We start from the raw sequence: 13,199 nt of genomic DNA, 5'->3' as shown, positions 1-13,199 counted from the left end.
ATCTGTTCAATCTGATGGAGTATTTAATGCTGGAATTATCCTCACTGAGACAAACTACGATGTTTGGTCTCAAATAATGGAAATGCATCTTGCAGAAAGAGAAAAACTCTCATATATTCGTAGCAGCACAAAGCCATTTGAGGAATCTTCAAAGGAATATGAGAAATGGTATAGTGAGAACCAAAAAGTAAAAAGATGGTTACTCATATCCATGTCTCCGGAGATCATGAAGCGATATTTACGAATTCCTACAGCCTACGAAATCTGGGATGCATTGTCAAAAGCCTTCTATGATGGAAGCGATGAATTACAAGTTTTCACTCTAAACCAGAAGGCATTCTCTACCAAGCAAAATGGACAACCACTCTCTAAATTCTATGGAGAATTGGTCGAAATATTTCGAGAACTTGATCACCGAGATAAAGTGGTCATGAAGGATCCAGAAGATGTTATAATATACAGAAGGTCTGTTGAAAGATTGAGAGTGCACATTTTTCTTGCTGGGCTAGATGAAGAATTTGACCAAGTTCGTGGAGAAATTCTACGAAAAGACATTATCCCAGACTTAGAAGAATGTTATTCTCTGATCCGAAGAGAAGATATACGGCAAAGCAAACTAAACAAGAAGGTCGACTCAGAAACGTCTGCTATGATAGCACGACAGCAGCCTCAAAGGAAGTTTGTTGACAAGTCATCACTCCATTGCACTCATTGTAGAAAGAATGGTCATACGAAAGAACAATGTTTTGAAATCATTGGATATCCTGACTGGTGGGATACTCGAAAGAAGAACACCAAGCATGGATCAAAAACTGCAGTAGCTGAATCCACATCCACTACAGATCTTAGAAAAGAATCTTCAGTGCAAATCGCAACCTCTGTCAGTCCAGGTAAGGCCCTTAAAACTCTTACACCTGTTATTAATAGTACATGGATAATTGATTCTGGGGCAACTGATCATATGACTTTTGATTCTCGACAAGTTTCTCAATTGAAACCATCTTCACAAAAACATATTTCCACTGCAAATGGAACCACAACCTCAGTTATTGGGGAAGGATCTTTACGACTCACAAATGAATTAAATTTAGACGCTGTGTTAATTGTTCCATCTTTAGATTATAATCTTTTATCTGTGTCTCAATTAACCACTTACTTATCATGTGTTGTAATTTTTTGGCCTGATCATTGTGTGTTTAAGGACATCCAAACGAAGCAAACGATTGGTTATGGTATTAGACGAGGCAACTTGTACTACTTGGAGATGTCATCAACAAACACTGGAAAGCTAAGCCCCGCACTAGTCGCAGATAGTTCCATAAAAAAAGGGAAATCAGAAATTTGGTTATGGCATAGACGTTTAAGGCATGTGTCATTTGGTTACTTAAAAAAATTATTTCCTAGTTTGTTTCTGAAATTTGATGTTTGTAACTTTAAATGTGATGTTTGTGAACTTTCAAAAAGCCATCGAACTACTTTTCCATTGTCCTTAAATAAAAATCCAGTTCCTTTTATGGTAATACATTCTGATGTATGGGGGCCATCTAAAGTTTCTACAATTGGAGGTGCTCGTTGGTTTGTTACATTTATTGATGATTGTAGCAGAATGACATGGATTTTTCTGATGAAATCGAAAGACGAAGTAAACTCTTTATTTCAAAGATTTCATAAGATGGTGACAACTCAATTTCAGACACAAATTTGAGTTCTACATACTGATAATGGAGGCGAGTATATGAGCACAGCAATTCAACAGTTTCTGAAATCACAAGGATCTGTCCATCAAACCACTTGTGTGGGGACACCCCAACAAAATGGCGTTGCTGAACGAAAAAACAGACATTTACTAGAAGTTGTTCGAGCATCACTAATCCAAGCCCACATACCATTATCTTATTGGGGAGAAGCACTGGCATCCGCAGCATACTTGATCAATCGAACACCTTCAAGCTCCCTTGGATTCCAGACTCCTTTCCAAGTTCTGAATGATGCAATTATGTCACCAAATATGCCAAATCTGCCCCCACATGTGTTTGGCTGTGTTGCCTTCGTTCATTTGCCGCAACAAGACAAATTATCTCCTCAAGCACTACGTTGTGTGTTTGTAGGGTATGCCTTACATCAAAAGGGGTACCGATGCTATCATCCACCATCAAGAAAAATATACATCACCATGGATGTCGTTTTTCATGAAGATATCATGTACTACTTGTCAGAGTCTGAATTTCAGGGGGAGTATAATGAAGAGGAAATTCATACTCTTACATATCTTCCACCTGAAGAAAGTCAATCTTCCATTGAGATAGTAAACCTTCAAGATACTGGAAAAGAAAATGGTGATGATTCGCAGGCTGAGATATGTAAAGACACATTTGGGGAGCACAATAACTCAGACACAACTGCAATCGAGAATGAGTCACATGAAGAAATACCTAACCAATCGTCTGCAGAGGATGTTCCTACCACAAGTCCAATCAGAAGAATTCTTCCCCATCGTCAAAATAGAGGTATCCCTAAACCCACATATGAGCATGACTTCTCTAGTAGCGTCAAATACCCTATGAGTCATTTTGTGTCTAACCATCGCTTGTCAGAATCAAATCAGTCATTTGTGAATCAATTATCTGCTGTATCTATTCCTAACAGTGTGCAGGAAGGTTTAAAAGATCCAAAGTGGAAAGCAGCTATGAATGATGAAATGAGATCTCTTCAGAAAAATCAAACATGGGAACTAGTTGATCTTCCACCAGGAAAGAAACCAGTGGGTTGTCGATGGATCTACACTATAAAATACAAAGCAGATGGCTCTATTGAACGATACAAAGCAAGACTCGTAGCTAAGGGTTACACCCAAACCTACGGGATTGATTATACTGATACGTTTGCACCGGTAGCAAAAATTAATAATATTCGTATCTTATTATCATTAGCAGTCAACTTGGATTGGCCAGTGCAACAGTTCGATGTAAAGAATGCTTTCCTCCATGGAGACCTGTCTGAAGAAATTTATATGGATCTGCCACCAGGATGCAGTGGACCAGAACGACTCAATCAGAAAGTATGCAAATTGAAGAAATCATTGTATGGGTTGAAGCAATCCCCAAGAGCATGGTTCGGGAAATTCACAAAGGCTATGGTTCGTTTTGGGTATAACCAAAGCAATTAAGATCATACATTATTCATTAAAAAACGACAAGGTAAAATCACTGCCCTTATTGTCTATGTGGATGATATGGTAGTTACAGGCAACGACGAGGAAGAAACAGAGGCTCTTCAGAAGTACTTGTCAAGAGAGTTTGAGATGAAGGATTTAGGTGCCTTAAAATACTTTCTTGGAATTGAGGTTTCTCGATCTAAGGGAGGAATCTTTCTGTCTCAAAGGAAATATGCCTTAGATCTATTGCACGAAACGGGAATGACAGCTTGTCAGCCTATTGACACCCCAATAGAAGAAGGATTGAAGTTTTGTATTACTTCAGACCAAGTTCCAGTAGACAAAGGAAGATATCAAAGGCTGATTGGAAGATTGATGTACTTGTCCCACACAAGGCCAGATCTTGCTTATGCATTGAGTGTTGTAAGCCAGTTTATGCATAATCCCGGAGAACAACACATGAAAGCAGTAATGCGGATCCTGAGGTACCTGAAGACAAATCCAGGAAAAGGAATCTTATTTTCCAAAAATGAAGATTACAGCAACATAGAAGTTTATACTGATGCAGATTGGGCTGGGTCAGTTAGTGATAGACGCTCTACTTCAGGATACTTTACCTTTGTGGGAGGAAACCTTGTCACATGGAGAAGCAAGAAACAACATGTCGTTGCCCGTTCGAGCGCTGAAGCGGAATATTGAGGCATGGCCCTTGGGATATGTGAAGGGCTATGGATAAGTTTTATCTTAAACGATTTGGGCTATCCATCACAACAACCAATACAACTATACTGTGACAACAAAGCTGCACGAGATATTGCTCATAACCCAGTTCAACACGATCGAACAAAACATGTGGAGGTAGATAGATTTTTCATCAAGGAGAAATTAGATGAAAAAATCTTAGAACTGCTGAAAATTCGATCAAAAGATCAACTTGCAGATATTTTAACGAAGGCCATTTCAAGCAGGGCATTTACAAAATTCCTAGACAAGTTGGGTATGCAAGACATCTATGCACCAGCTTGAGGGGGAGTGTTGAGAATCAAATAAAACGGCATTGAATGAAACTTTCAAAGACAGAATCTGCACTTGTCAAAGGGGTAATCTACACTTGTCAAAGGGGTAATCTGCACTTGTCAAAGACAAGATCCGCGCCGAACGGATTGACACATTTCCTTCCGTATTCACATATGTAATCTTTGAAAAAATGTAGCCTCTGCATCTATAAATAACTCTCAATGTATAATGCTTTATTTAAGAAATGAAAACACGTTTCTTCAATAAGCTCGGTGACGAAACCAATTTTAGTTTGGAGATCCTCAAAATATATCATAAGTTGGAGATTTCCTTGAAAACTTTTTAGTTTACCTTGTATTTCATGAATTTTCAAAAAGTTCGGGGCTGGGCACCTTCCAACTTTGTATTTGATTTCGTCTCTTATCTAGCTTTTACAGTTCAATATTAATGTTAAGACTCGAACCTGCGAACTCTAACTGCTGAATCACGAGCCCCAATGGCTAAGATGAAAGTTATGAAAAGCAGCCCTCCACACACACACACACACACACACACACACACACACACACACACACACACACACACACACACACACACACACACACACACACACACACACACACACACACACGTACCTACATAAGGTCTTGTTAAGTTACATTATATATGTAACTTACAGTAAACTAAAAAATTGTTACTCATAACCCGCCATTTGAATCACATACTACCATTTTTTAATATTAAGTGGCTAATTTTAACTTACTATAAGTTATATTATATGTAACTTAGTAGATGTCAACGGCTATAGATACATATATACATACATACATACATACATATAGGGGTGGGCATGGGTTGATTTGGATTGGGTTGGGTTTTAAGTCAATCCAAACCAAACTATAAAATTTTAGGTTCAACCCAAACCAACCCAAATATTTTTAATCCAACTCAAACCTACTCATTTGGGTTTGGTTTCAATTTTATAATTAAAATATTTTTTATTTTAATAAATTTAACTATATCAAATTATAATAACTATTAATTAATATTGATTATTAAATTAATATTAAAATACGAAAAAATGTAGTGGATAAAAATTATGAATAATGGATTTTACAATAACTTTGTTCTTAAATATTAACCATATTACAACATAAATTCTAACAATGTCAATACAAATTAAAGTAAGATAAGATATCTCAACTCAAGTATCAAAGCAATCCATCAAAATTAAATTATTTAATTTTATAAATTTAAATCTTCCGAGAAATAAATCTAAAATTTATTGTAATTAGAAAAAATGCCAAAATTTTAAATGCAATAAGAAAAATTAGACATGAAATCTAATTAGGTTTAAATTTAATTAAAAAATAACAATAGAATCATATTTTATTTGATAAAATCTTATAATTAATTACATTTTTAATTTTAGTAAGTTACAATACAAATAGGATTATAAAATTATATTAGAGGATTTTATAAAAATATTGTTTGAGTAATTTATTAAAATGTTAATTTAGTCTTTTAACTCAAGTTGAGACCGTAAAAAATTGTTATATAATAGTGTATTGTACAACCAATTTGCATATGTATTTGCCCTATGCAGCACTTCTATTATTATTATATAATAATAATTAGTAGTAGTATAATTACTATATAATAATAATTAGTAGTAGTATAATTATTATATAATAATAATTTTAATAAAAAATTATTATTAAAATATTGATTTATCCTTTTATTTTGTTTAATTTATTTTTCATTAATATGTTATCTTGAATTTGTTCATGACTCATGGGTAAACTATACCCAAACCATTGTAAAATGGTTTTTTTCATAAAAATCCAAATTTAACCAATTTCATGATTTATCCAACCCAAACCATTTTATTTGGTTTGGGTTTGGGTAAACCCATGGGTTGTGGGTTTATGCCCACCCCTACATACAGATATCCGTAGTCGTGGAAGGAGGGAAGATTAAAAATTTAAACTAACATATCTTACTAAATATTGTCAATAAAATCATTGAGTGCCAAAGTCATCGTTGCATGCCTAACAAATGAATTATTGGTTTATCCAAGTGTTTGTGGAAATTTTACTTCTCTGTGATGTTACCACGTCTAAAATTTGAAGATTTAAATTTGAGATTCTTAGGAGTTAATATTTAATAAATTTGTGAATTAATTCAAGAAAGTGAGAGATAGCAGATGAGAAATAGAGGAGAATTTCATTGGTTATTGAGAGAGGGAAAGGAATATAAATAATTATCTTGTCGTTTTATTGCTTTTAATGCTTTTTATATGGAACCATTAATATAAATCATGTCATTGTTATACTAGCTGATAGGTATCATATCAAACCAGAAGCAAGCACGCGCTCCACTACAAGACTTGTGTTCTGGTAATTGAAGAAAAATGGAAAACGCTGGAGCTGGTATTCGTGTCATTTATGAATAAGCTTTTTCCACATGCATGCAGTTTCAAGTATTTGTATCAAATGGATCCTCACAAAATGGGGTAAAAAACACACCTGTAATGGTGTCATTATTTTGGGTGAGTTCTTGTCACTCTTTTGTTGGAGTTTAGTTCGATCACTTGCTATTTTCCTCTTACTGCATATCAACAAAATCTCAATTTACTATATTTTCATTAGCACCGCAAAAGTATCAATTTTTCCTAAAATAGTCAAATGCTTCACTAATTATTTTCCTTCTTGAAGTAGTGCCACGGTCTCATATCCTCCTTGGCTCTATTGGCTACCGAATGCTATATCAAATCAGAAGCAGGAAGTCGCTCAACTAGAAGACTTCTGTTTTGAGGAATTGAAGACAATGGAAACCGCTAGTGCAGGTACGGGTATTTTTTACAATCCTAAGGATTTACAAAATTTGAATGATTTTGTGTACTGGTAACGTTAAGCTTTCGTATTTTGGATAGAAATTGACTGTACATAGTACCCCCAATTGCCATTTTATATCACTCGGCATGCATGCTAATTTTGTGTTATTGGCGAATTGAGTGAGTGAATTTTCATTTGATGTAGAGAATGCACAGGGTGGAGGTAGATATCAGCTTCCTCCAGCAGAGCTTAGAGAAATAGTGGATGCTCCATCACTTCCGGTACTGTCCTTTTCGCCGCGAAGGGATAAAATATTGTTTCTGAAGCGGAGTGCTTTGCCTCCGTTGGCGGAGCTAGCAAGGCCAGAAGATAAGTTGGCTGGTATTCGAATCGATCGGAGTTGCAATACCAAGAGTAGAATACCATTCTACACCGGTCTTGGGATACATCTGATATTGCCTGATGATAGCCTTGGCCCAGAAAAGCCGGTACACGGACTTCCTGATGGTGCAAAGATCAATTTTGTCACCTCGTCACCAGATGGAAAGCATTTAGCCTTAAGCGTCCGACTTGATCATGATGATGATGGTGAGGATGGAAAGCTTAGAGTTTGGGTTGCGGATGTCGAAACTGAGAAAGCTAAACCATTGTTTGAGTCACCTGATATGTGTCTAAATGCAGTTTTTGGGAGTTTTGTTTGGGTAAATAGCTCTGTTTTATTAGTTTACACAATCCCTTTATCACGTGGAGACCCACCAAAGAAATCTTTGGTTCCCTTAGGCCCCAAGATACAATCTAATGAGCAACAAAATGTTATTCAAAATAGATATACTGAGGGTGTGCTTAAGGATGAGTATGATGAGTATTTGTTTGAACACTATACCACCACAAAACTTGTTTTGGCTACTTTGGATGGCACGGTGAAAGAATTTGGACCTCCAGCCATATACACAGCAGTGGAACCATCCCCAGATCAGAAGTACGTTTTGATCGCTTCAATTCACAGGCCATATTATTTTACGGTTTCTTATACAAAGTTTCCACAAAAGGTTCAAGTGTGGACAGCTGATGGGAAATTTGTAAGACAGCTTTGTGATTTGCCCCTTGTCGAAAATATTCCCATTGCTTACAATAGTGTTCGAGAAGGAATGCGATTGATCAGTTGGAGAGCAGACAAGCCATCTACATTGTACTGGTATGTTGTAATTTTGAATTCAAACATTGTGTCTGTGCATATATATTGATCTTAGTAGACTGTAAAATCCTAACCATCAGATCCAATTGGCTGATCTTAGGGTAGAGACACAGGATGGTGGTGATGCAAAAGTAGAAGTTTGTCCACGAGATATAATTTACACACAGCCAGCAGAGACTGTAGAAGGTGAAGAACCAGAAATATTACACAAACTTGATCTTCGCTTCAGGTATGAATCATGATTGTTCTGCTTTTTTAATGAAGAGGTTCTCTGACTCTGCATAAATATCTCTGGAAAGATTTTACTTGTTAGAATGAGGCTCTAGTTAATTAGATATAACAAAGTTAGAGCTTACTTGCTTCGCAAACATACTTATTGTTGTTGTATGTGATATTGGCATATCATCACAGAGGCGTTTCTTGGTGTGATGACTCACTGGCCCTGGTTCAAGAAACTTGGTTTAAAACAACGCAAACAAGAACCTGGCTAATATCTCCTGGATCTAAAGATACAGCTCCACTCATATTGTTTGATCGGTCATCGGAAGATGTGTATTCGGATCCGGGTTTACCCATGATGAGAAAATCATCCACCGGGACTCGTGTGATTGCAAAGATAAAGAAAGAAAATGATCAAGGGACTTACATTTTACTTAATGGAAGAGGTGCTACACCAGAAGGGGATGTGCCCTTTCTTGATTTGTTTAACATGTAAGTAAGCTCTTTAAAATCTTCTTTTTGAATTTGATGCATGGTTTGCTCAACATACTAACTTAAACCAAAATGTACCAGAAATACAGGCAGCAAAGAACGAATATGGGAGAGCGACAAGGAAAAGCATTATGAGACTGCAGTTTCTTTAATTTTAGACCAGAGTGTAGGAGATGTAAATCTTAATCAGTTGAAGATACTGACTTCCAAACGGTCAAAAACCGAAATTACCCAGTATTGGATCCAGAGCTGGCCACATAAGAAATGTCGTCAGATTACAGATTTTCCTCACCCATATCCTCTGTTAGCAACATTGCAGAAAGAGCTGATCAAATACCAGAGAAAGGATGGGGTTCAACTTACAGCAAAATTATACTTGCCAACGGGGTATGATCCATCAAAAGATGGCCATCTTCTATGTCTATTCTGGGCTTACCCTGGAGAATTTAGAGGCAAAGATGCTGCTGGACAAGTTCGTGGCTCTCCCAATGAATTTTCATGAATGACTCCAACATCATCCCTTATATTTCTGGCTAGGAGGTATCATTAATTCCACTTTCTTTTGGTTTGCTGTTCCTATTTCACAACCTTTTTCATGCTTTTTACATGAAGAAGCTAGATCGAGTAGTTATAGTAAAGTCCTTATCCTGCAGGTTTGCTGTTTTAGCTGGACCTTCAATTCCTATTATTGGCGAAGGTGATGCGGAGCCAAATGATCGGTATTTGATACTCGCACCACATATTTAAATGGGGTTCAATAGTTGTGATCATGTTTTCTATTATAAGGGTTAAAGCTGCACCATTTAACCGATTTAGTGATTAGGTTTGTGGAGCAATTGGTTTCAAGTGCAGAGGCTGCCGTTGAAGAAGTTGTTCGACGTGGAGTAGGCCTTTTGAATTTTGATCCTCTCTATCAATATTACTGCTTAAATAAGTCCTGACTATAGAGTAGCGATTCGATGCGGATGTCCAGATGAATTTAGATTGCAGATAAGATTTAAAAGGCAAAGAAAAACACAGATTTGAATTCTTTTTTATTTTTTTCTTTTAGCTCCGTCATGATCAATTTTTCGTAGGGCATCTGCATTTAAGTATGACTCCCTGATTATATATGGGTTTATAGGTAATGAAACTTACTTTTTCTGGTGCTGCGCTTGTTGTTCAGGTGGCTCATCCAAGCAAAATTGCTGTTGGAGGTCTTTCCTATGGCGGATTCATGACGGCTAACCTATTAGCACACGCCCCCCCATCTCTTTTGTTGTGGAATTGCTCGTTTGGAAGTTACAAGATGACGCTTACACCTTTTGGTTTCCAGGTAGCTATCCTAGCAATTAAGTAGCAGCATAACCATAGACGTTTACCAAAATACTGTTCGGTTTCAGGGCCGGCTTTAGAGTATATGGGGCTTTAGGCAAAATTTTTTGTGGGGCCTTTTTTTATTTTGTAATTTTAATATTTAATGAAATATAAGACTAAAAAATTCATACAACTTTTAACTCTTGAATTTTAATAGTAATAAAAAATATCTTAAAAATTTTCAAAAACCAAACCTAAAAAAATAACCAAGAAGATATATTTTTTAGTTCCATTAAAATTATTACAAAGATACAAACAATATTATTTTCAAAGAGAATATTTAGAATAGTAGAAAGTTGAGATGATGAATTGATTATCAAATAATAGATATGCACTTTGTATTTTAAGAAACTAATTTTTTCTATTTTAAATGAATCAATGAATTAATAATTCTCTTCGTAAAAAAAAAAAGACCAAGAAATCTATTTATTTATTATTTTTTATATTACAAGGTTCTAATGGAAATTAAAAGGAATATTAAAAATCAAAGAATTTAATTTTTTTAGGAAACTTAAAAGGTGAAAATTTTAATTTTTTTTTTTTTGGAAAAACTAATAATGAATGAATTAATGGCTAAACAATTTTATTAATTATATCTCTTGAACATTAAAGTTACCAAATATTGATTTTCTACAGAAAAAAAATAATTCTTAGTTGTGGTATAACCGTTAATTATAAAGATGTCTAATAGGCTTTTCTACAATACATAATTTTTTTTTAAAAAAAAGAACTTTATTAATTAAGTAACTATTAAGAAATACTAAAAAAAAATGAGGCCTTAAAAAAATATAGGGTCTTAGGCAATCGCCTTGTTCGCCTATACTTAAAGCCACCCTGTCTGTTTCTCACTTAATTTGATGCATTTATGACTCTCGCGTAGAATGAGTTCAGAACTCTTTGGAAGGCTACTAACACTTATTAGAGATGAGCCCTTTCATGTCTGCAAATAAAATTGAGAAGCCAATCTTGCTTATCAATGGAGAATGCGACGATAAACTTGGACTATTTCCCTCGCAGGTCATTTGCAAGCTTCATCTTAAATCTTCCTCTCCTCTTCTTTTTCTGCATATTAACCAATTAATAATCCAATATCTTCAGTCGCTCAATTAATTTTTTATTTCACTTGCACACGATGCAGTCTGAAAGATTGTTTGATGCTCTGAAAGGACATTGTGTTTCTATGCTGCACGCGACAGTATCATGCATGTTATTTGGGAGACTGATAGATGGTTTCAGAAATATTGTGTCTCAAACACTTGATGTGTGTAAATATTGAAGTTGAAACCTGGTAAGATAAAAAAAAAAAAATGATCAATGGTTATATTTGAGATATTTGTATTTCAAAATTCAAAATTTTGTAAAGAGTGGAGGGACAGATATAGCCTAGTGGATCATGGCAGTGGATTTTGAATCCAACATGGGCGGGTTCAATTCTCGTCGTTCGTCCATAGCTATAGACTTCCTTTGTTGAAACCCACATTGTGAATAAGCAGTTCCAGATTGTGAATACCATTTGTTTCCTCGTAAGAACGTCCACGGCTGTTGATTCAAAATCTAAGGGCTGGAATTCTGGTAAATCAGTGTTAAAAGCCTAGATTGTGCTTTTGGTGCAATCTGTTTCTAATCATGCGGAGACCCTTGTTACCGTTTCACCGAGTTTCTTAATTGGTTGGTTTATTTAATCTTGATTCATTAATTGTTAAGTGGATCAAGATTCATCAAAGATAGTTTTAGATCAAGCTTGATTAGGTACCTAACAAACAACATAATATAAATAGAGTGTCAGAAATTATTAAATCCTAGACCAAAGTCTATTATAACACAACTTAAATTTTGACTAGGTACCAAACAAACAACATAATATAAATAGAGTGTCCAATCAAAAATTATTAAATTATCCTAGGCCAAAGTCTATTATAAGTTTATAACACAACTTAAATTTTTACCTTTACTAATTTTTCTAACCTCAAATTACAACACAATTTTTTTTTTATTACTTAGATGCTTTTGATAGAAAACAAAATTGCATATCCTTTTGAGGGACAACAAAAGCATTAAGATTCTCATTTGCAATATTTATCATCATGCCATATGGTGGATATATAAATGATATTCTCATAAAAAATTTATAATAAAAAATTCATTTATAAATGTATATACTAAAATAAGAATTTAAAATGATATTCAACAGAAGCTGGCCTAAAACCTGCGCCAAGGAGTTTTCATACTCTTCGAATTAGAAAGCTAGCTAGCTTCTGGCGAACCAGAATCAAAACTCAGAAGTCACTAATTAAGTTGCTTTTGCGAGTTCTTGCTTATGGTTTGATATCGTATACATGTAATAACATATATGGAAAATGAAATTTTGGCTTTTCACATCAAGACTTTCAATTATACCCCAAACTGTTTCACTTTATATCTCGACCATAAAAAGATCTCCATTCTAATATAAAAAAGAACTGATAAAATATTTAAGATTGATGTTTCTGTCATGACGTTACACGCCATTTAGGAAACATAGACATTCTTTTGACAGTCCAATTTCACTTGCTAGCTGCGCAATAATTTGCTAACCAACATGCAGAGTTCATTAATCTAGGAAAAAATTCAAGAAAAGTCGGCATAGTTAAGCAAATATATATGGACAGGCTAACTTAATCAACACACTAACAGACACAACAACTTTATTTATTAACAGACACAACAATAATGTCATAAGCTCGTAAAAAGGCTTAGCAACAACGTTTTTCATTACATCCCCACAAACTGTCTAATTTTAGTTCTGTTTCGCCAAGTTTCACATAATTTCAGAGCCACAAGGACATAGTTAATCCAGAGGGCATATGGTATTTCTGCTGAGATAGAGTTCCACAAAAGGAAGACTACTGTCCAAAGGCCAAATTATTTCAGAGGACACTAGGAACATGAT

The 13,199-nt window shown here is 35.1% G+C and overlaps 1 protein-coding gene and 1 pseudogene across 1 annotated transcript; both read left to right on the top strand.

Annotated features, from left to right (window-relative positions):
* The first annotated feature begins 3,232 nt into the window (after window positions 1-3,232).
* On the top strand, window positions 3,233-3,853 carry LOC112097689 (uncharacterized mitochondrial protein AtMg00810-like). The gene has a single exon (XM_024183013.1). The coding sequence runs from the start codon at window positions 3,233-3,235 to the stop codon at window positions 3,851-3,853; it is 621 nt and encodes a 206-aa protein (XP_024038781.1).
* A 3,003-nt stretch (window positions 3,854-6,856) lies between these two features.
* LOC18043182 lies at window positions 6,857-11,530 on the top strand (annotated as a pseudogene).
* Window positions 11,531-13,199: the final 1,669 nt, after the last annotated feature.

Source organism: Citrus clementina, unplaced genomic scaffold (genome assembly GCF_000493195.1).
Source record: "Citrus clementina cultivar Clemenules unplaced genomic scaffold, Citrus_clementina_v1.0 scaffold_5, whole genome shotgun sequence".
Classification (NCBI taxonomy): Eukaryota; Viridiplantae; Streptophyta; class Magnoliopsida; order Sapindales; family Rutaceae; genus Citrus; species Citrus x clementina.
Note: the sequence above shows the minus strand (reverse complement) of the source record. Positions and strands in the feature narration are given on the sequence as shown.